We start from the raw sequence: 21686 nt of genomic DNA, 5'->3' as shown, positions 1-21686 counted from the left end.
CATTGTCTGGACTTGGCTTTGGTGCTTGCAATGCTTGTGCTTTGGGGTCGGAAATGACGAGGCTGCAGTTCTTCTACCACTACAGCGGCCGAGCGCAAGATTATGTGGCGACTAGTCGGTAATATGCAGGTGGCTCTTCAACAAATTATCTGGGGAACCAAGACCCTGCATACATTTATATAGTGTCGTCGATATCCCGTATACTCATCTTCACCTAACGCTCACGTCAGATTCAAACCTTCACCATGCGATTCCACGGTACTAATAGAACTTTGCAGCCTAGACCATTTCTGTACTGACAAACTTATAGCTGCATCATCATTGGCTCTTGCCACTGCGGGAACTGTATCTGCCATACCTTCGTCCTCTGCAACTGCGGCCACCGATGCCTGCTACGTGACGAAGTACGCCGGTATCCCGGCTGCAGTCGCAGCTTGCACTTGCATAACCCTCGATGGCATCACCGTTCCTGGAAACTCAAGTATCGATCTTACGAAGCTGAAGACTGGAACCAAGGTTACGTTCAAAGGAAGGACCTTCTGGGAGTACGCCGATGCAAACTATGCCTTCATCAAGGTGGCAGGTACTGATGTCGAGATCACTGCCGAAGAAGATGCAGTACTTGATGGCAATGGTCAGGCTTGGTGGGATGGCCTTGGTAGCAACGGAGGCGTTGCCAAGCCAAATCACTTCATTGAGGTGAAGGTGCTTGGAAAGAGTTCCGTACACGACATCTACATCAAGAATTATCCGGTGCACTGCTTCAGTATCAGCAACAGCGCTGGTCTTGATGTCCATCACATTACGCTGGACAACAGCGACGGATATGCGCCCAACAACCGCTCCAACGGCCTTCCTGCAGCACACAATAGCGATGGATTTGGACTGAGTAGCACCAATGATACCAAGGTTCGCGACAGTGTCGTTATCAACCAGGATGATTGTGTAGCTGTCACCAGTGGAGACAACATCCACGTCAGCAACATGTACTGCAACGGCAGCCACGGTCTCTCGATCGGATCTGTGGGTGGAAAGTCAAGTATGCCATTCCACCACCAGTCTATACAGTAATCATGCTTTACTAACCACATCTATTCAGACAACAACGTAACAAACATCTCATTCACGAACTCCGTGGTTCTTAACGCCGAGAACGGAGCCCGCATCAAGTCGAATTCCAACACCACCGGTTTCATCTCCAACATCCACTACGAGAACATTCGCGTTGAAAACATCTCCATCTACGGAATCGACATCCAGCAAGACTACCTAAACGGTGGGCCAACTGGCAACCCCACGAACGGTGTCATCATCCAAAACATCACCATGAAGAACATCTTTGGCACTGCAACTGAGGAAGGAAAGAATTACTACATCCTTTGTGGAGAAGGAAGCTGTAGCGATATCAAGATCGACAACGTTCGTATCACTGGAGGCGGAGAAGAGAGTTCATGCAATTTCAAGACGGAGGGTAACTTTGACTGCGATGGACACTTTGTATGAGCTGGCTATCTCTGTACTTCTATATTTCGTTCGTAGAGTGCGGAAACCATGCCGCGTGTCAACAGAATTGACTAGTCGTCCCAACTACCGCGCGCTTTGATGGTTTCACAGACAATCCCTAGCAATATCGTTTGCAGTTTCTGAGGACCAGAGTTCAAGCGATAAGTTCTACTATGTGGGCCGGATGGATGGGGCCCCAGAGCGATGTAACACCAATGTTGTCACAATCGAACTACGCCGTACGTTCGGGTCATGGTGCTTTCTTGACCTGCCTGCGCAAGTACCGTGTGAACTGCGCACGCGCCACGTGACGTAAAATTCAACGTTAACCGGGCGTCGCGCCAACCACCTCGCGCCGCATCCAAAGTTCAGTCCGTGACTCTCGCCCAAACTTTGCTCGTCGTTTTGGGCAAACCGTTCGCGGTCTGGACGTCCTCGAGAGTACCGCGGCGGTTCGGGTCCCGAACGACGGCGCCGCTTTTCAGGGACACGCCAATGTGGATACGCGCTCACGACGACATGGAAGAGGCGCGATGGAGTTAATTACAGTACGTCTTCGTGATTAACGCTCCGTCCGATTTCACATACCAAGCAACCAAACGCTCTAGCTAAGGCTGTTATCTCGAACTACTGCAATTTATCCGGCCACTTCCTGCCCGTTATGGCAGAGTCCCGTCTCCTTACATTACCCTACACTAGTCGATATTTCCTTTGATCGCGCGTGGTTACGCGATGACCTCGAGCTACAAGGGCATCCTCAGCGATGACGGACTGCAGTGCGGCAGCCCAATTGTTACAATCACAGTCCCAAAGCGTTCATTCGCTGCTATCGTTTATGCATGGGGTACGTGCTCCTGCCGTCAGCACTCCATTCTGTCAGCCACCGCGTCTCAAGTAAGTCGTCGTGGGGAGGGCATTCGAGTGCTGATTGACGTGCGCGCGCTGTGAGGGAGTCCTTCCTCAATGTACAATGGCCGCCGTGCTACCTCGTCCAACGCCTGACCGGCTGTCGAGCTGCGATAGCTGCGTCTGCGTTAAGCGAAGGCGTGATGCCGAAGTTCGGCGTGCAGGAATGAATCCTGTCAGGTCCCACCAAAAATGTCACTCATCACGGCACCAACACACTTCGAGAAGTTACCAGCGGTGCGTCATCCAGGTACCGCGCGCTGCATGCCCCTTACAGGGCCTAGTGTTCGGATGGATTCGTTGCGGATGGCCTGTTGCATTTCTGCGATAGGTGCGTGTTGCTGCACACCATGTCTGTGCGAATCATCGCCTCGCGCAGCCACCTTGTCCGGCCACGTCTCGACCCGGCTCGAAAACTGCCTTCAGACGGCGCTGAAAGAGACTTGAGCAGTCGATGCGCACACTATCTCTTTCATTCTCGTCGCTTTGCCCTCGTGCTCTCCCAGCCCCTACTACGGTTCCTTGCGGCCACCTCAAACACGCTACATATTGGCATGCCTGTCGTAGCCTCAGCCTTGCCCCAGCTTTGAGGCCAAACCAGGGCAGTGGTCATGTCGATGTTGCGCACGAGCGCCCCCGCGAGCAGCCCTCAATTAGCTTCTTCTACAATCCTTCCATACGCCTTCTAGAAGCGTGCCATTTCCGCATCCCCCGCTGCACCTTTGCGTGAGGTGATCCCACTTGTATATCAACTGTCGCACCAACAGCAGCTGATGCCTGCTCGGATACACGATTATCCACTCCTTGGCCCCTAGTCTTACCGCGACACCTGGATACCCTTCCCCACCCTCTTTTGCACCTCCGCCTGTCGTTCGTTCTAGTTTTCAGTCGTTTGGGTTGTCGCAAGGTCTTCATGGTCGGCATGTTGGAGTAGTCTTCTGTTGCGCGATTTGAACTGAGCATACGGCTCTCCCCTCGCCACAATGGAGGACAACCTAGACATACCGGAGGAGTCTATGCGACACATTGAGGCCCTGCTGGCGAGGCATCCTCCACATTTGATCCAGAGAATGTTTTCTCAAGCGATAGATTCGCGTACGTTCCTCGTTGTGTTGTTTTGTGTGTACATGCTCACCAAGTCTAGGCCGCAACTCTACAGCCTCGTCATTCATGTCTACCAGCACCGCGAGTTCATCTACAACATCCTCGTCGGGGTCATCATGGCGGTCTCGGCTTTCTATGGCATCAACATTCTCTTCATCTACAGGAAGCAGCGATACGCGAAGTTCCATTGCTTCCTCTTCGTCATCGCGCTCTAGGATGAGAAGGGCGGAGCCGCGTTCCTACCCAGCTGGGCTTGATCCGACACGTCCGGTGCCGGCTTCCATGCCTGCGGTGGACACTGAGAGTCCACTTGACCTGAAGATTGAACCAAGCTACACACCGACAGACGACATTAGTGTTGCTTCTCCATCGCTGAACCCGGATGATGACAAGTCACAGAGTCAGTCCGGCGAGCCATTCATGTTCTGTACGTATTGTGCCGAACAGAAGAGCCAGAAGACGTTCAAAGCAAAGTCTGACTGGAAGAAACATGAGATGAGGATGCACGAGACTGGAGAAGACTGGCCATGTGTCGTCAACGGGTGCAACCGCATTTTCGACCGACAGAAAGATTTCATCAAGCATCATCAACGCTACCATGCCGGCCGACCCCTGCCGTCGCTGACAGACATTGGCATCACATTGTTGCCGCGAAGAGTGTTTGGTTGTGGGTTCGATAAGTGCAAAGAAGTCAGCATCGGTTGGGATGAGCGATGCGACCACGTCGCGAAGCACATGAAGAATGGCGCGACGATGGACCAGTGGAAATACTCTAATGTGATCAGGAACCTGATACGACAGGAGGCTCTCCACGACACATGGAAAGAGCTTATCGGTTGCCTGGACGAGAGATTGCGAGAGAGTCGGTCGCAGATTAGTTGGTGTCCCGACAACTCGCGAATCCTCCGACAGAAGCTCCAGTGCTGTGACCTTCGACCGAGCCGGGAAGAGGTTTTGATTACCGCCTTGAGTCTACGCGCTGATATACCCCTGGACCCTGTACATCAACAGCTACCCACCGGCTTCGTAACTCCCTCGAGAGATTCCGTGCCGCATGTTGAGAAGCTGTCGCGCGAGCAGCGGATGCATATACTCATTGGAAACTCGAATCCACATCACTCACGAGCGCGCCTTGCGAGTATCAACGCAGCTTTGCTGCGCATCAGTAGTTCGTTGGCGCACGTACCTGACTATGATTGCGGCTCGTCTCCATTTGTGGAGCCGCAGACGCCTGGTGCGCCCGCAGTGGATACGGCCAGCCGCCGTATCAGTTATATGGACGTGGACCCTGGAGATTACCTGGACGTAGCGCAACCGGCTATTCCTGATCTCCCACCGGCTATGACGACATCTACAATGCATACACCCCATGCACACCCCACGCCAGTCATGGATCACGAGCAGCACACACAGTTGTACCAACAAGAGTACATGGACCAAGTCAAGGTTACACCCAACCCACTGGAATCTCTGTATCCCAACTACTTCGGTGCTGCTCCCCAGTTCGAAGAGTCGCAATACTACGACCGCCCGTCGTTCGGTCAAATGATATCGAAGCCGCTCCACAAGATAGGTAGTCGGATAAGCAGCTCAAGAGGCAGCTCTTCGAATCAAAGACCATCATCGCAGATGAGTCAAGCTTCGTCAGAGATGCTTCCTGACTACAGTGTTGCCGCAATGGGCATGCGTCACCCTCATCAGCATCAGCAGCCCCAGCATCACATCCCACAACACCATCAGCATTCTCAACATCCTCAACACCCTCAACATCACCTGATGCCTCAGCAGCATCAACCCTACCGCGACACTACATCCCAAATGCATGACCACATACACATGTACACCACACAAAGCTGAAGAGCTCACGTGCAACGAAGTCTTCATGTCCCAGTACCTTCATCAACGCCCCCTTTAGTCCTTTCAAGCGAGCATTTAGAGTTTTATTTGTTACCTCATTTTTTTCTTTGATACCCCGTGCTTTCGAGCACATCTGATAGACTTGTACTATAAAGCATATTCATAGTATAGAGATGTTATTCGTGTGACGTCATTCAGTCTCTCGTCTTGCGCTTCATGCGATTATGTGGTCAATATGCCATGTATCTGTTGCTGAGAGTGTGGCTTCGTTTGGTATTTTCCGCGTGTAGTCATCCCGTTCGCATGAACCCAACGGTGTTGTTCACCGTGAGACACAACGTCGGAAAGCTCCTGTCTCAGCCTATGCCCAGTCACCACGGTGTTCCCATATACCAACAGGACTATCGTCCCTTCTTTTTTCCTTCGTTCTAAGTGGACTTGATTCATGCGCTCAGCCGCGCATGTTTGCTCTTTCCTCGTTCACCTCGCTTATCAACGCCACTGCCTGTTACAGCCACCTTGGCAAGACCCTCACTCACCTCCCCCTACTTTCAATCCCTCTCTTCACACTGCACCACTCTCACTTGCTTCAAGCTACTAACATGCAACTACTCGATCTGCCACCGGAGCTCTTCGAGAGGGTCGTCGCCGCCCTTGCGCGTGCAGCGCCCTTCCATGAGATAATCCGACTGCGCGCCGTGTCCCGTACACATTGACCTTTGTGACAGTACATGTACCGTGAAGCTAATAGAGACAGGGACCTTTGCCGGCGACATCGACAACGAACTTCTTGCAAAATCTTCTGTTGCGGACTTCCATAGTCGTTACCATCAACGCCAGTCGATCCCTGTTAGCCTTGATATTCACAACCCTCTACCTCCTCTGCATCAGCTATACGTTATATCGCGTTATAAAAAGGATGATGATACCGATTCTATGGGTACGCTCCCATCTGACATCAAGGGCTACCTTCTGAGCAACATAGAGATCTATCTGCTCAATCACATCGAAGACAACGATATCACAGCCTCTGGACTGCCGAACTTTATACACAAGGTCACGGATAGGCTCATGGAGTTTGCCACCACAGACACAGACCATTACATTCTACGAAAGGACTATCTGAACGCACTTGTCCATGGTCTAGTCCTTACAAACGAAGTTGCCCCACGGACTATGTTCGACACAAAGCCATTGACGTTGGACTCCGTCTTTACACCAATCTTCAGACCTGGTTCGCGCAGCATAGCGGAAAGGGAACGGGACCATCTCAACTCTGCACAAGAGAACGTCAACGACATGCTGGCAGCAGCAGCTATGGCAGGGAGTCTCGCAGCTGTTCGTCACTACATTTCGCAATCTGCTGAGGTCATTGACTGGTTCCCCAAATACTTTGCTGGCTTTGGTAACCCTGTAACCGCGGCAGCCTGCAGTGGAAATGTCGAAGTTCTTGAGTGTCTGCTCATAGAAGTCAACAATGAGCTCACGAAGCGGCATTTCGCTCGGATACAGCACGGTCGTATCACCCGTTGCGGTCCACTCACAGAGACTATCACTTCCGCAATAAGAGCCGCAGTTCGGACCGGAAAACTGAGGGCCGTTGTCACGCTGTTCAACTTCTTGCCAAGATGCCGCGTTGAAATACCAGCGCATATGAAGTCCCGGTCATACTACCTTACCGATGCCATGAGGTGGGGACAGTTGGACGTGTTCATATGGCTCATGGACCAATGGAATCCTCTAATCGCCGACCTGCCCTATTGGAATGCCCTGACTGCAGGCTTACGTCTTGCGGTCAAACACGGTCATACCCACATTGTGCAATACGTCTTCGACAAAGATTTGGTACATCCAGATGATGCGGACGTCAACACTGTGCTCATCGCTGCGACACACGGTCATCGCGCTATCATACAACTGGCGCTCGACCGAGGCGTTCAGCTTACGATGCGGGATCTCATCGCGGCGCTGAACGGATCACTTCCCTTACTCATCACCCAATATCTTCTGCTTCACAACGTTCTACTCGCGTCTGTGATCAATGTGAAAGATGGAAAGTCCATCACTACTTCCATCGTTCCTACAGTCGAAACACTCTGTCGAGAATCTATCCACATTCCTTTCGGCGATTACAACGCGGTTCGGGGCGGGGAAAAGGTGCTGGCGCTCATACTCTTGGCGAGCGAGATGAGACGACAAATTCCAGAGCTTACGTTGGACAACTGTGTTGAGCTGAAGAAAGTGTTCGATAGGCTGGTCAGAAAGTGTCTGCGCTTGCCAAGGGGGTCAATTCCGTATCTTGAGATGGTTGAAGAGCTGCACAGCTGGATGGAGTGGGGAGATGGACGAGAGTGGGCAAATTGTGAGGTCTAGCGCGGAAGCATATAGCATGTGTGCTCGGGTGCATGAGAAGGTAGTGGGTCAGACTGCAAGGAAGAATGTTTGCTCCTGCAGCTGGAAGACAGATGCAATTAAGATATGAGACACCTTTCCGTAAACATGGTGCCAACATGTCCTGATTTGTAACACCGCACTGACCCTTGTTTGCTATGGGTCCTGCAAGTACCGACGCCCTCTTATATGCAAGCGGGTCTAAACTCGTGTACCATGGGTCTGGGACATTGACAGCGGATATGAGCATGCAGGGAGAATTCGCGGGCTTCCATGCATGAACAGGGACTACATGGATTAATGGGGTTACAGTGGGCTGTTGCATAAGGTCTGCCCTACCATCACGGAGCTCGCCGAATGAATGGAACCAATGATGATTCGGGATAATACCATGTTGTTCGCAGAAGCCAGGACATGATGTGTTGAAAATAGATGCGAGAGACGAGATGGTCACGGACCGATTGCGCACATGTTTAGCTTACCTAACTCGGCGCCTATCCGACGTTCTTCCATCCATGGTCCCATGTACCAGGCGCGTGTGAATGTCACTGTTAGCCTTCAGCTCGCAGTTCTTTTTTGGTAGACCCTGGCGATATTCCATCATCATCTCCTCGCGAAGTCATGACACCCACTCGGTCAGCCCGATCAACTTTTTTCTTTGCATGTCTAGACGACTTGCTAGACCAGAGGGCACATGTCTTCAATGAAGGGCTTGTAGTGGTTGACAAGGCTTTGCCTCATCTCATGGCAGCACCGAAGCTCGACGAAGGCTGCCTCGGCAATCCTTGTAAGGCTTACTTAGGCGGACGGGAACGCGGTTATGCGGCACCGTATTTCGTGAATACCAATACCACGCTCTGCCATGCGCAGTCCTGTAGCACGCTGTGAGGGCGTGGTTCTACCACGAGGTAAAAGGACGCAATGTGATTGGCTGGAGCATTAGCGGCGTCTGCGGTGATCTGGGGTTATCAGAGATTTCGAAGGATGGAGAGCCAGCTTGGCGTGGGGCTGGGCGGACTGGGCGCCAAGGGAACGTGGTACAGCGTCGAACGCTCGTTCGTTCACCATGACTTCGTTACACCAAGGCGATGGCGAAGACCCGCGACAAGACACAGTGGAGACTTAACGCGACACCAACATGCCATGCGCGTGGATCCAGGCTTGGGGGTCCTACAGACCAATCACACGTCTCTTGCACCCGAACGCTCACCCCGGAGCGGCGCTGAGGGTCCAGAAAATAGGTGCTGTTGGGCTTTTGGACCACGGCCAGAGCCGAATAGCATGATATTGTGGCTTCGATGATCCACCGCGCCTCGAACAGGCAGGCAACACCGTCTGACGTCCACAAAAGTCCACTTGCAGTGAAATGTCATCTGCGCCGCCAAGATCCCACGCCTCCGTTTGTATGCTGTGTACTTAAACTCCCCTGCACTCGTTCAACCAAACAGTCAGGACACCTCACAACACCTCAGCTTTTCAGTCAACCGGCGCTACTGCTCGCCACTCTTCACCCACAATGGCTCCCGCCTTGAAGAAGTACGACTGGATCCTAGCGATCACCACCATCGCCTTTATCGCCTCGTCTGCATCCAACGGTGCCAACGATGTCGCCAACTCGTACGCCACGTCCGTGGCTGCGAGGACCTTGAAGATGTGGCAGGCTGGTATTCTGGCCTGCTTCACTGAGTTCCTCGGTGCTGTCGCTCTCGGATCCCGAGTCACTGGAACCATCAAGAGCGGTATCTTCGCCCTCGACACCTTCAAGCCTGTACCCGGTACCCTCATGCTCGCCATGGGTTGCGCCGAGGTCGGATCCGCCGTCTTCCTCACTGTCGCTACCATCGCTGGTATGCCCGTCTCGACTACCCAGACCGTCGTTGGAGCTCTCGCTGGTGCCGGTATTGCTGCTCAATCTCCTCTCAGCTGGGGCTGGAAGAAGGGATCCATCTCTCAGATCGCCGCTTCATGGGTCATTGCGCCATTCCTGTCCGCCGCCTTCGCTGCCGTCCTCTTCTTGACCATCAAGTTCGGTGTCCACAACCGCAAGGACCCCTTCAAGTGGGCTATGCGCCTGATTCCCTTCTACCTGGCTTTCACCGCTGGTGTCCTCGCCCTCTTCATCATCGACGAGCTGCCAAACGGCGAGTCGCTTGAGGAGATGGGCGCTGGCAAGGCCTGCGGTATCATTCTCGGTGTCTTCTTCGGCATGCTTGCCATCGCTTACATCTTCTTCATCCCTTACTTCACCCGCCGCCTTGTCAAGGGCGACACCAGGCTGAGGGCGTGGCACATTCCTCTCGGTCCCCTTCTGTACCGCGAGAACCCTCCCATCTACTTCCCCGGCAAGGGCGACCAGATCGTCACCGACTACTACGCGAAGGCTGCCCCTGTCCCGATCCAAGAGAATGACGGACTCAAGGGCGAGAAGGCTGTTGGCCACTCCACCTCCCTCGACAACAAGTCTTCTGACAGCGACAACATTGACGTCGAGGGTGGCCGCGGCCTCTCCCGTCCTCTTCCCCGCGACGGCGCTGTTGCTCACATTGTCCCTGCCACCCCTGAGCCTGAGGAGCGCTGGTTGAAGCCCGTCGAGCACCTCCCCGCCTACTCTCCCAAGAAGATCGCCAACTGGACCAAGTTCATTCTCCTCCAAGGTATCTCCCGCGACGTTGTTACCCAGAAGGATCTCGCCGATGTCCACTCCCGCGCTATCGTCTACGACAACCGCGTCGAGCATCTCTGGACCTACGCCCAAGTTGCCTCTGCCATGATGATGTCCATTGCCCACGGTTCCAACGATGGTAAGCTCATTCCCCCAATCATTCCTTTCACACACAAATGCTAACTCTCCATCACAGTTGCCAACGCAGTCGGCCCCTGGGTCGGATCCTACAACACCTACACCACCGGCGTCGTCACAAAAGAAGCCGACACGCCCATCTGGATCCTCGTCGTCGCGGGTCTCCTCCTCGGTCTCGGATTCTGGTTCTACGGCTACCACATTGTGCGCGCGCTCGGCAACAAGATCACCCAAGTCTCGCCCACGCGTGGTTTCAGCATGGAGCTCGGCGCCGCCATCACCGTGCTCCTCGCCTCGCGTCTCGCTCTCCCCGTCTCCACAACGCAATGTCTCACTGGTGCTACCATTGGTGTTGCGCTCTGCAACTTTGATCTCAAGGCCGTCAACTGGAAGCAGGTTGGCTTCATCTTCTCCGGATGGGTCATCACCCTGCCCGGTGCTGGTCTTATTTCCGGTCTGCTTATGGTTATGGCGCTTAACACGCCCCATTTCTAGATGTCAGCTAGAGCTTCTTTCTTCCTTTGGACTGTTTGATGGGTCCTCTTTTTGTTATGCGATAAATGCGCGGATGGGCATGATATGGAGTATGATACCAATCGTTTAATGTACCAGATTGTAATTTATAGAGTTACACACTATGAGTCGCCCGAGAATTTCGCATGTGATGAGTGATTGTCGAGAATCGCCAGCTTGAGAGAAGGAGCGTTTTGCTTGCAGTCCCAGAGCTGGATCAAGAGGTGTCGTCTCAATGCCAACATCCGCTCGGCGATTTACTCGGCTGCAACGGTTTACTGAACGCCATTTGCAACATCGTATCGTACGAACTCGAGCAGACTCAGCGACGACACGCGCAGAGATATCAAGGAACACACGCAACAATACTCATCGCAGGCAAAACCGAAGGTCTCACTCAAACCGCGCAAAGATATAAGGGTGGAAGTAGCTCGAAGCCACCGAAAACATTGGTATTCCCCTAAAACAGCACAGCACAGCAAAGCGCAGCACAGAACCCTGTCGGGGAGAGGCTACAAATACGGTCCAGTCTACCCTGACCCATACACTGCATTGGAAATAAAAAACGTGGTAAGTGTGTCAATGACACACGTACTCCATACGCCCAGCACAATAAAACACCGCCGGCCCGAGCGAAGAAAAGACAGGCTTCAGGGCCTATGCATTACATCATAAAGCGAGGCTAGAAAAGGATGGCTGAGAAGCGAATTAAAATAGCGATAAAGAGGTGATGAGGAGGAGATGAGCAGACGCGACTGGAGTATGTGAATATCGGTGTGCCTATGCGGTCTGCTTGCTGGACGATTGCTGGAGTTCATTGACGAAAGCGTCGTAATCTGCGGCGGAGGAACCGGAGCCTACTATGCTGGTAAGCCATGGATCGGACCGGCTGCTTCTTCATCTTCAATAAGCGTCTGGGTTGGGGTAGAAAGAGGACGGCGAAGGGTGCTGCTGACCTTGCGGTGGCTCGTCGACCTTTTGGCGCTTCTCGGCGTAGTCGTACGAACCTTCAGAGCTGGTGTGCTTGTTGCCTGATGCGCTGTGTTGGGCGGCTGCTGCAGCTTGCGCTGCCATTTGCAGTTCGCCGATTTGGTGCTCCGAGAGTCCTCCATTGTTGTTGTTCGAGCCCTGCTGTTGCTGCTGTGGTTGCTCGGGCTGTTGGGGCGGCTGTGGTGGGTTCGGTTGTTGGTGCATGTTTGGCTGTTCGTGGGGCCGGTTGAGGTCTACACCAGCCGGCGCAGGTGGTATCTCGCCCTGGGTTTCGAGTAGTCGCGATTGCAGATTGATGATGTAATCGCGCAATTGGTAGTTCTCGGTTTGGAGCGTCTTGTAGAGTTCGCATAGCTGCTCGAACTCCTTGACCTGGTCTTTCAGCTGCTTGATGTACTCTTCCTTACGCTGGCGGAATGCGCGCTGGTGGTGTTAGCTTGTGCCATTGGAATGCGCGCGTTGCATGTACCTGGGCAGCGCGATTCTGTGCGGCACGCTTAGACGTCGACAGCTCTCTCCGTCCCTTGGAGCGACCCTCGCTCGTGTTCCCGTCGTCGGGGCCGCCGGCACTCATGTCGTAGGCGGAGCCCCCAATGGCCGGGTCGATGGCGTGTGGCGGGCCAGCAGTGTGCGGGTGCTGGGAATGCTGGGCGTGGGGGGAGTGCTGAGGGAGAGGCTGCACGCCGGGCTGTCCAGCGCCAGCAGCGAGCAGATGTTCTCTTAAGCCTGCGCGACGATACGTGTTAGTAATCGGCAGGAGGGTAGGGATGCGCGGGGCACTAACTCATCTCGATGGTCGGCTTGGATTGATCCTGAAGCGGCGTGTCAGCAGCGCAACGGGCCTGAATAGTCAGCGCAGCTTACCTGAGCGGCAGATGCCTGCATGTTATAGCCAGTGCTGGCTTGGATCGCGGGATCCAGAGTTTGGCTCATTCAAGGCGCGTCGCACGGGAGCACCGCAGCGAGGGTGGTGTGGCGTTGATTAGACAGCAGCGTGGGAATTGGGGCGGCAGCAGACGGGGTGGCAGCAGCGGTCCTCGGGCGCGGTCCGGCGGCGGTGGTGACGTCGCGACAAGGTGGTGGTGCGAGAGAGAGGGCAGGCTGCCGTGCGTGAAGAGAGCGCGCCGGTGCTGTGAGAGTCAGCTTCAGCGCTCGCCAGCGCCAAGACAGGCGCGCAGTGTTGCGACGGCATTTTGGTTGCGCGTCTCAGGTTGTAGGACGCTGGGGCAGCTCACCTGTATCGTGACGATGCAGTTGGTCGAGTGGATTACGCAGCTTTGACTAAGAAGAGGGCGATGCGCGCTATATACAGAGCAGGGCGGCAAGGTCGGCCTCGGGAACGCTCAAGCAGCAGGACAATGCAATCCATGGCACACGCTCCCCTCATGCCATCACGACTCGCCCCATCTGACGCTGCGCAAATCAGCGCCCTGTCGCCCTTCTCTGTCTGGCTTCGGCACGCATCCGACGACCTGCCTACCGCATCCCACCAGCGACCTGCTTTTTGCGCGCTGATGCTGACCAATTCCCCGACTCCGACCCTCTGGTACCCGTCAAACACACCTTAATCCTCTACCGGCTAGTCTCTCGCGTTTGATTACAGAGTGTATATCGGATGTATGTGTCTCCAGATCCGAAGCTCCCGTAAGGACCGAATGGAGTGTCTGTTGCGCTCTGAGATAGGTTAATCGCTGCTTCAGTACGCCTTCCTTCAATGTCTCCACGCTGATGACTTGCCGCGCGGATCAGCCGTTGCTATTCCCATCTGTCCATCTAAGCGCATGTGCAGCATCAGCCGATGGCTGTCAAAGCGAACCTTGTGATACTCATCCCATCCCATCTAGTTTCATGCACGAGTCTTGTCATTACACAACTCTCATTGTCTTTCTCAAAATCTTGGTTAGATACACGGCCGTTTGAGTACTCCGTAATCTTCGAGACCCTTGGTCCATGCGCGTTTGCAAGGCGTATCGTAGTAGCTAGCTCTCACTCCAACTCCGCTCCTCACTATGCATCGCCGCATCTGTTGTGCAACTCGCAACTAATCATCCTTCTCTTCTGGCACAGTCTGATAAACTACTCCTATACTCTTTCCGAAAAGGAAACTAGCCGTAATCCATCAACGCTTGCTTGCACTTGAACCCCTCACCACCACCAAACTCCATCTACATCATGACAAGGCCCCCAAATCTCTTACGGGCTCTCCCGTAAGTCCAACGACTAGTTCCCCCAAGACTCCAAGACCAACAAACAAGCCACTCCCTCGTCTGACCTTCGCCCCTCGCACCTGCCTTGATGACTCAGAACTCAAACCCATCTAACCATCGAATCACAGCCCATCGTACATCGCGTTGTGCCAGCATCATTGTCGCACCAAAACGTCTTTGCTGACCCGCTGCAAGACGCAAATCCGGCCGCAACAAGCTACCTCCCTACCTTATGCGGGATACGCAAGCACTACGACGGGGTTCCGATCACTATCCACTGGCTCTCGTCCGTCATCTAGTCCGGCAGCGCAGCCGAAACAAGATGCAGCATATGACATGATCTACGCTGCCAACCAACCCACTGACTTACCCGAACGAGTGTCCAGCCTCCCTCCTGCATGGCAAATCAACGCTGCAAAGAAGAGTATCACGCGCACCTTCACATTTACCAGTTTCGCAAAGGCTTGGCGGTTCATGTCGCTCGTTGCGGATGAGTGCAAGGTCAAGAAGCATCATCCGAGTTGGTCGAATCTGTATAATAGGGTCGAGATCGAGTGGACTACGCATAAGCCCGAGGGACTGAGTATCAAGGATGTGGACATGGCCGAGTTCTGCGACCGGAAGGCGGCGGAGATTGGATTGAAGGAACCGGAGTGATTGAAGTGTTTGAAGATCGTAGTTGATCGACGATCGGGGGTTAGTTAATACTTCTGGGTAGAGTACTGCAGCTGCCAAATCCGACCGCTAGCGCGAAGTCTTTTAGTAAGATACTCGGTCTCGCCTCTGTGGATATCATAGCTCCGTGTCTTTCTCCTCGTCTCTGGTAGATGAAGTTCACTCGCCAGTGACAGCTCTTTGTTGGACACTTTTATTTATCTTAGCCCTTGGACAATCTTCAGCTGACACGGTTTTTCTCTACCCAGCCTGACCTGATCACTTGATTCATGCCACTCATTTCCGCTCGTCTAGCATCCGACCATCACGCCAACATCGTCAACAGCCACTCTCCAGCCTTCCTCATCCTCAACACCATCGCCCTGCACACTGACGGCAACCGAATGTCCAACGCCTCCAGGTACATCTTGCACTCGAACTTTGCCTCCCACCTTCTTCCAGCCTTCCTGTCCAGCCCCCATATGAACTGCTTCTCCACAGCTGACCTGATCCAGGAAGATCTCGACGCGCGTTTGCCCATTCGGTCTCCTTCCTGTAACCCATGCGTAGCAATCGACTGTCGCACCAACAGGAAGATTAATGTAAGACTGCGACAACGTGAGTGTAGCTTGGACCGCTGAGCTGTTCGATGTCGCGGCGTAGAGATTATTGCCGGAGTGTCCGCCTGTAGGGGAGGTCGATATCCCGCGCGAGTACCACGAACCGGTCACCATATCCATCCACGGAGACAGCACAGGGATCTCGAATGAGGGATTGGCAATGGCATTCGTGCAGCGCTTGGTAGAGGGCGCTTGCCGTGGTGACGATAGTGGACTGGCTTGCGCGGTCGCGAAGGTGAGAATGGCGCACACAATGAAGAGTAAGAATTCTCGGAGAGACATGATGACGTATTATCGATGTTCGGTATGGTCGCACAACTGGGCGATTTTGCAGACTTAAGTCGCTTTTTTGAACGTGATCCAAACTGATGGAATGCTCAGCTTCGTGTAAGCTACAAGTAGCTGAAGCAGCTGAGCCGAGGCGGTCACGAGTGAGACCTGACGAGAAGCCGCGTGTGACGTGAGCTAGAGCTTGCTACCAGCGCACTTGGACTTGAATTGTTCCGAGTCGGTAAGATCGGTCTTTAGACTGTGATGTGGAGATTTCGTATATGCTGTGTGTGACGTGGACGGGTACGTGAGCTCGCAATGTTACTGGTAGTGAGAAAGAAGAGAGTGTGAGGGTTATGTAGCAGCTGAAATCTGGGCGTGAATGTGTGCAGAGCAGAATGTGGGTATCATGTGACCAAGGCGCAGTGAATACCTAGGTATCAGGTGTAGGGCCGACGAAGGTGAAGGCAGAGGTAAAGGTAAGGAATGCGCAAAAGACATCGACCCCTACCATGACCATATACAATCGCAGACTCGCGTTGCATAGTTCAACGCAAAAAGCACACTCCAGGCTGTGATCATGTCGAACAAGCTTCAGCTGTCAGGGTCAAAACCTGATCGAAAGGAGCTAACCCGCCACGCCACATTGTTATCGACTGGAATGCGCAATGGTCAACACGTAGAAGCTGTCCTTGGTGTTGTTGTTGACAGGGTTGGACGGTTGGTAAGAGGCAAAGGTGGCGTACGCATAAGCGAAATTCACGGGGCCGTTGCGCATCGACTTGGCACCACTCCCTATCGCAGTACGATTCAATTCCACTGTCGCGCCATGTTACAAGCCAGAAGTTGCTCCAGATGTCGGACATTTAATAACGAATGATAGACATGCGGCTGATTATTGGCGAGTGTGAGAAGCTTTGGTCAGGATTCTCCGAGCCTATGGGACCGTCATCCACCGTTTTCTGACAGGGACTGGGTTGCTAGAAGCGAAACGGAAAGGAGATCTAGATTGCGAAAGAAGGAAAGGAGGAGCAGTGAACTTTGTCTGAACTTTGTCGGATTTATGTGATTGGATCTTTGTTAGCCCATGGAGATTTCACGCTCCTGGGCCCTGCTCATAGCGGCGTACTTTTGGGGTATATGGCGAGCCATCGAAATCAACCTGTGCGGTTGTCGAAGGCCAGCTGGTACGCTTCTGTCGCATACTGATGCAGTTGTAATGTCCGCCTCAAACGCCGACCGTGCAAACCGTAGCCTCATGTCGTCATACTATAAATCGTGTCGCTCATGCGGGCTGTTCGTATGCCCTCTTGATGACCCTCGCGAATTCTGATAGGCTTGTTAGCAGCGACTCGACGTTTGTGGTGCTGGTGTACTTACGATCGAACTTGACGTTCTCACGGACAACGGTGCCCTTAGCCTCGTTGTCCTTGTTGATGGGCACCTTGATCTTGGCACCATCGATGTTCCACCCGCAAACGCTTCCGACGAAGTTGTCGAACTCGCTTCCAGAGAGGTTCAACCACGACTCGAGGATGCTGCGGTCAACCTCGCGCACCGCCTGGCTGACGGTTGCAGCGATGCGTACGCGCATCAGCTCCTCAAACCCTGAGACATCGGCAATCAAGTCGGCGTACAGGTCGTCGGAGTCTAGTGTGGACCAGAAGGTAGAGTAGTCGGCACCTTCAAGCAAATTCCTCAGCTCGTTGAGCTTCTGGACAGCTTCTGATAGCGGCGCGTCGCCAGCAGCTGGGTTGTGTAATGAAGATGAAAGAGGAGCTAGGACGTGTGGAGGGAGGAGGGAGAGACCCAGGGAGAAGTCGGGGCTAGGGAAGACGGTGAGAGCCTTGACGAGGATGTTGGTAATGGTCTCGTCACGGGCCAGGTGTGGGTTGAATTGGTAGCTGGAGCATCGTGGTTAGCAGATGTAACGATGATGCTTGAAGTACAATGGTAGTCGGGAGAAAGCTGTCAGATAGAGCTAATAATAAACTTCAGCGGGGGAGTGATTCATGCTCCATCCCTCGGGTAATAGGAAACGTTGTGGTTGTTTATTCATCTTGTAGCATAGGAGGAAGAGTCGGGGGGACACGTACAGCTTCAACAGGGCGAGGTTGGCGTAGCAGTCGTACGTCTGGTTCTCGCACTGCTGCATGACATAGTCCTGGAAGACACCCGTCGTCTCTGGGTTGTAGCGATCCAGTCCATCGAGGATCTGCTGCATGTGATCCGGCCGCTCAGGCGCGAAGTCGAAAGGGGCGCCCATGGTGGTTGTGTGGATGAGCGACGAAGAGTTGGTGTTGCAGGCTTGGTCAAATTCGCTCAGTGCGACAAAAGGCGCATTGGCCACCGAGCAGCCCCGCGTCATATTCAAAAAAGTTAGACCCCGCCAAACAGTCGACTGTGGAAATATACACAAGAACAACCAGAATGGCGCCCTATGACAGTGATTCTTCAGACGATGGAGGCGACTACACCGAGACGAATGTTCTGCTAGGATATGCAGCGAGGGAAGCAACGGGCGACGCGATTTCCCACATTGGAGGCGCACCGGTACGCATATCATCAACCACGCCGAGCGTCTTTCTGACGATCATAGTAGAGCTGGATAGATGAGAAGACCGCCCCTTCTGGCGCCTTAGCAAAATGCAAAGTCTGCAATGGCTACCTCAGCCTCCTCCTCGAACTTAACGGCGATCTTCCCGACAACTTTCCTGGCCACGAGCGGCGACTTTACATCTGGACATGTCGGCGCAAGCCGTGTAGAAGAAAGGAGGGCAGTGTAAGGGGCATTCGCGGAGTGCGCATCGCAAAAGGCGCCAACAATAAGGCCAGCGCCCCCAAACTTGAGAAGAAGGAAGTCAAAGAAGAGAAGCCGCAGCCCAAGATTGGCGAGTCGCTGTTCGGAGTGAAGAACGGGACAGGCGCATCGACATCCGCGAACCCCTTCTCGAACCCGTTTTCGTCTAATCCAAGTGGCGCAGCATCATCAAACCCCTTCTCCAAACCAGGTGCCAATCCCTTCGGCGCATCGACCCCCACGCCCGCAGTGCAAGTCAGCGAGCCCCAAGAGAAGAAAGACGAAGCCTCTACGACCCTCCCCGAGACATTTGCGTCCAAAGTTCGTCTCTCGTCACCACCTCCCTCTGAACAACAACCCCCGCGCCCACATGAGCCATGGCCAGCAGACTCAGCCTTTCCTACACCATTCCCTCACTATCACCTCGACGCCGAATACGAGACATTAGACGCCCCCTCAACACCCTCGATCCCAGCGAACGTGCGGATGGACACAGATAATGAAGGAAGCGGCAGCGGTGGTGGAAAAGAAGACAAGGAGGTGTTCGAGTCATCCATGGACCGGACGTTCCAGAAGTTCGCAGATCGCATCGGCGAGAATGCAGAGCAGGTGCTACGATATGAGTACAAAGGCAAGCCGCTCCTGTACAGCGACAACGATGCTATCGGCAAGCTTTTGGGTCCACACTCAGAGAATGGTTCCTCGTCGAACACAAAAGTCAAGACAGCAGGCTCACGGAGTGGGGCTGGGTTTCCTCGCTGTTCGACCTGTGGCGCGGACCGAGTCTTCGAGGTTCAGCTAACACCACATGCGATCACCGAGCTTGAGGCTGATGAGATGAGTCTCGACGGCATGGAATGGGGCACCATCATCATGGCTGTGTGCAGCAAAGACTGCAAACCCAACGATGTTCAGGAAGGAGAAGTCGGATATGTGGAGGAATGGGTCGGAGTACAGTGGGAGGAGGTGCCTTCGGGTAAGTAAGATAAGGATCATATACGATACCAGAGTTGTTTGATTGGAATAAACGATTCAATACCCGACCTCACATTTTTCAAGCTGCTGTGGCTGCCGTAGCTGGCGCAGCTACCCTCGTGATCTGATCACCAGCCCTGACGACGCCGAGACCTTTGGTGTCTCTGGTGTCCTTCTCACCACCTGTTTTCCAAACTTCAACTTCCTGTCCGCCTCGCAATATGCCAACACGCATTGTCGACAGCAAATTATGTGCCGCGTTCGAATGTTCATATACACCACCGTTGAACACCGCAGTAGCGTCCTTTCCGACCGCACTCTTAATCAGAGTCTTGCCGCCAGGGTGGTCAGCGATAAACGGCGAAACGTCATGAATCACTCCAGCAATAGCCACCAAAGCAGCACCCTTGGCTGAAGCCTGAGTCTGAAAGTCGTCCCAACTAATGACTGGCAACTGAGCCAGTGGCACACCCCAATCGAGCATCGATCGTTTCTTGTCGAGAGCCTTTTGTTGCTGTTGGAGTCTACCTTTCTCAATTTCATTCGAGCGGAAAGTCTTCAAGTCGTACGTGAGCGGAAACACCGGAATCTTCGACATGATCCAGATAAGCCATTTAGTAGGGTCGTATTGGTACCAAGCAATCGCATTCCCTTTCAAGCATCAGTATCGTCATGGCTCCCATAGTTCAAAAGATGCAGCAACTTACGGTAATCTGACGGAAATTCATGATGGAAGTTATGATACCCCTCCCCCATCGTCACCAACGCAGTAAACACATGATCCCTCGGGCTTCTCCGATCATCAAACGGCTGCTCGCCAATCCAATGCGCAAGACTATTCACACAAAACGTAGCCTGTTGCACGAAACACGCCCGTATAATACCCGCGTACACAAACCCGCCCCACCAGTCGCCCCAGCCCATGCCAGCAACCATGGCAGGAAAGATCCAGGCTGTAAACAGAAGCAGCTTACCGTAATGCTTATGTTGGAATACGACAATGGGATCGCTATCCAGATCAGAAATATCCGTCCGTCCTTTAACTTTCGGATCGTTGTTCAACACCATCCATCCGATGTGCGAGAATAAGAGTCCGCGCATAACCGAGTAGGGATCTTTCATCGTATCCGTCCACCGGTGGTGAGCACGGTGATTAGCGCTCCACCACCGTATGCTGCCTTGAATTGCTCCTGCTCCTGTGAAGGCGAGGAATAAGCGTAGGGGAAGGCGTGCGGAATAGCATCGGTGGCTCCATAGTCTGTGGTATCCGCCTGTGATGCCGAAGGCGGTTGTGGCGTAGTAGACAATACTCCATAGAAATGTTGGGAGGGTGAGGGTTGTGGAGCGGGCGAGGTAGAGACCGTAGCTTGGGATTAGGATGACGAGGGTTGTGTTGAGCCAGTTTATCTTCTTGTACCAGTTCGTCCAGGTGATGGGTTGGGAGGATATGTGCGGTTCCTTTTCTGGTGGGGTGCTGGTAGCAGCCATCGTAGCGTCCTGGTAGTTGAATACCCCCACACACACGAAAGCAGGTCAGAAAGACGAAATTGATGAAGCGGTTTACTACCTCAAAGTACTATAGCCTCGTATATGTACCTCCACCCACGTTTCTACCCGGAACATACCGAATACACCAGTCGCCTGTCAGCCTAAAAAAACGCAGGGCCACCTGCGCCTTGCATGCCCAGGTGCTTGCTAGAAGAGAAAACGTGGTTCTAACGTGGTTCCCACGCTTTCCAGCCCCATCATCGGCAAAAACAAACGTGCGTAACGGCGAGACGGTCGTGCCAAACCCTCCGACCCGGATTCCACGGGCGTCGTGCGCACATCTGCGTGATGCGCGTGATTGGTTGGAGGGGGTTGGTGGTGGGTGGTTGATGAAGTTTACAATGCCGGGTTTGGTTTAGTGGCATGCAGGAATCTGGCTGTTCTTCGGTGGTTTGATGACTAACCTGGTTTGGGTGAGGGATGCGAGGTCGGGAGTGGGATGCGAGCGGCTTGGCGGAGACGACAGGACACATTTCGAGAGTTTGGAAGGCGCGACGTTTCTGCCTATTTGTCGCGTGCGTGTGGTTGTTATTCTTCATCCTGTGTGT

The 21686-nt window shown here is 53.6% G+C and overlaps 9 protein-coding genes across 9 annotated transcripts; 6 read left to right on the top strand and 3 right to left on the bottom strand.

Moving 5' to 3' along the window:
- Window positions 1-245: 245 nt before the first annotated feature.
- Window positions 246-1503, top strand: J4E85_006263 (uncharacterized protein; the record flags this gene model as incomplete). Its single annotated transcript, XM_051470503.1, has 3 exons — window positions 246-258; window positions 311-1039; window positions 1100-1503. The coding sequence occupies 3 exons, from the start codon at window positions 246-248 to the stop codon at window positions 1501-1503; spliced, it is 1146 nt and encodes a 381-aa protein (XP_051325991.1).
- Window positions 1504-3392: 1889 nt separating this feature from the next.
- Window positions 3393-5290, top strand: J4E85_006262 (uncharacterized protein; the record flags this gene model as incomplete). Its single annotated transcript, XM_051470502.1, has 3 exons — window positions 3393-3504; window positions 3554-5086; window positions 5181-5290. 3 exons carry the CDS (start codon window positions 3393-3395, stop codon window positions 5288-5290), a joined length of 1755 nt encoding a protein of 584 aa, XP_051325990.1.
- A 682-nt stretch (window positions 5291-5972) lies between these two features.
- On the top strand, window positions 5973-7743 carry J4E85_006261 (uncharacterized protein; the record flags this gene model as incomplete). Its single annotated transcript, XM_051470501.1, has 2 exons — window positions 5973-6075; window positions 6128-7743. 2 exons carry the CDS (start codon window positions 5973-5975, stop codon window positions 7741-7743), a joined length of 1719 nt encoding a protein of 572 aa, XP_051325989.1.
- Window positions 7744-9277: 1534 nt separating this feature from the next.
- J4E85_006260 (uncharacterized protein) lies at window positions 9278-11056 on the top strand (the record flags this gene model as incomplete). The annotated part of the gene is made up of 2 exons (XM_051470500.1): window positions 9278-10562; window positions 10620-11056. 2 exons carry the CDS (start codon window positions 9278-9280, stop codon window positions 11054-11056), a joined length of 1722 nt encoding a protein of 573 aa, XP_051325988.1.
- A 921-nt stretch (window positions 11057-11977) lies between these two features.
- Window positions 11978-12949, bottom strand: J4E85_006259 (uncharacterized protein; the record flags this gene model as incomplete). Its single annotated transcript, XM_051470499.1, has 4 exons — window positions 11978-12487; window positions 12534-12790; window positions 12849-12876; window positions 12929-12949. The coding sequence occupies 4 exons, from the start codon at window positions 12947-12949 to the stop codon at window positions 11978-11980; spliced, it is 816 nt and encodes a 271-aa protein (XP_051325987.1).
- Window positions 12950-14236: 1287 nt separating this feature from the next.
- Window positions 14237-14928, top strand: J4E85_006258 (uncharacterized protein; the record flags this gene model as incomplete). Its single annotated transcript, XM_051470498.1, has 2 exons — window positions 14237-14271; window positions 14400-14928. The coding sequence occupies 2 exons, from the start codon at window positions 14237-14239 to the stop codon at window positions 14926-14928; spliced, it is 564 nt and encodes a 187-aa protein (XP_051325986.1).
- Window positions 14929-17100: 2172 nt separating this feature from the next.
- Window positions 17101-18081, bottom strand: J4E85_006257 (uncharacterized protein; the record flags this gene model as incomplete). Its single annotated transcript, XM_051470497.1, has 3 exons — window positions 17101-17144; window positions 17196-17719; window positions 17912-18081. The coding sequence occupies 3 exons, from the start codon at window positions 18079-18081 to the stop codon at window positions 17101-17103; spliced, it is 738 nt and encodes a 245-aa protein (XP_051325985.1).
- Window positions 18082-18245: 164 nt separating this feature from the next.
- Window positions 18246-19599, top strand: J4E85_006256 (uncharacterized protein; the record flags this gene model as incomplete). The annotated part of the gene is made up of 2 exons (XM_051470496.1): window positions 18246-18368; window positions 18418-19599. 2 exons carry the CDS (start codon window positions 18246-18248, stop codon window positions 19597-19599), a joined length of 1305 nt encoding a protein of 434 aa, XP_051325984.1.
- Window positions 19600-19669: 70 nt separating this feature from the next.
- On the bottom strand, window positions 19670-21078 carry J4E85_006255 (uncharacterized protein; the record flags this gene model as incomplete). Its single annotated transcript, XM_051470495.1, has 2 exons — window positions 19670-20241; window positions 20475-21078. 2 exons carry the CDS (start codon window positions 21076-21078, stop codon window positions 19670-19672), a joined length of 1176 nt encoding a protein of 391 aa, XP_051325983.1.
- Window positions 21079-21686: the final 608 nt, after the last annotated feature.

The sequence above is a fragment of the Alternaria conjuncta genome (assembly GCF_024043145.1).
Source record: "Alternaria conjuncta strain BMP 0040 chromosome Unknown scaffold_8, whole genome shotgun sequence".
NCBI classification, from domain to species: domain Eukaryota; kingdom Fungi; phylum Ascomycota; class Dothideomycetes; order Pleosporales; family Pleosporaceae; genus Alternaria; species Alternaria conjuncta.
Note: the sequence above shows the minus strand (reverse complement) of the source record. Positions and strands in the feature narration are given on the sequence as shown.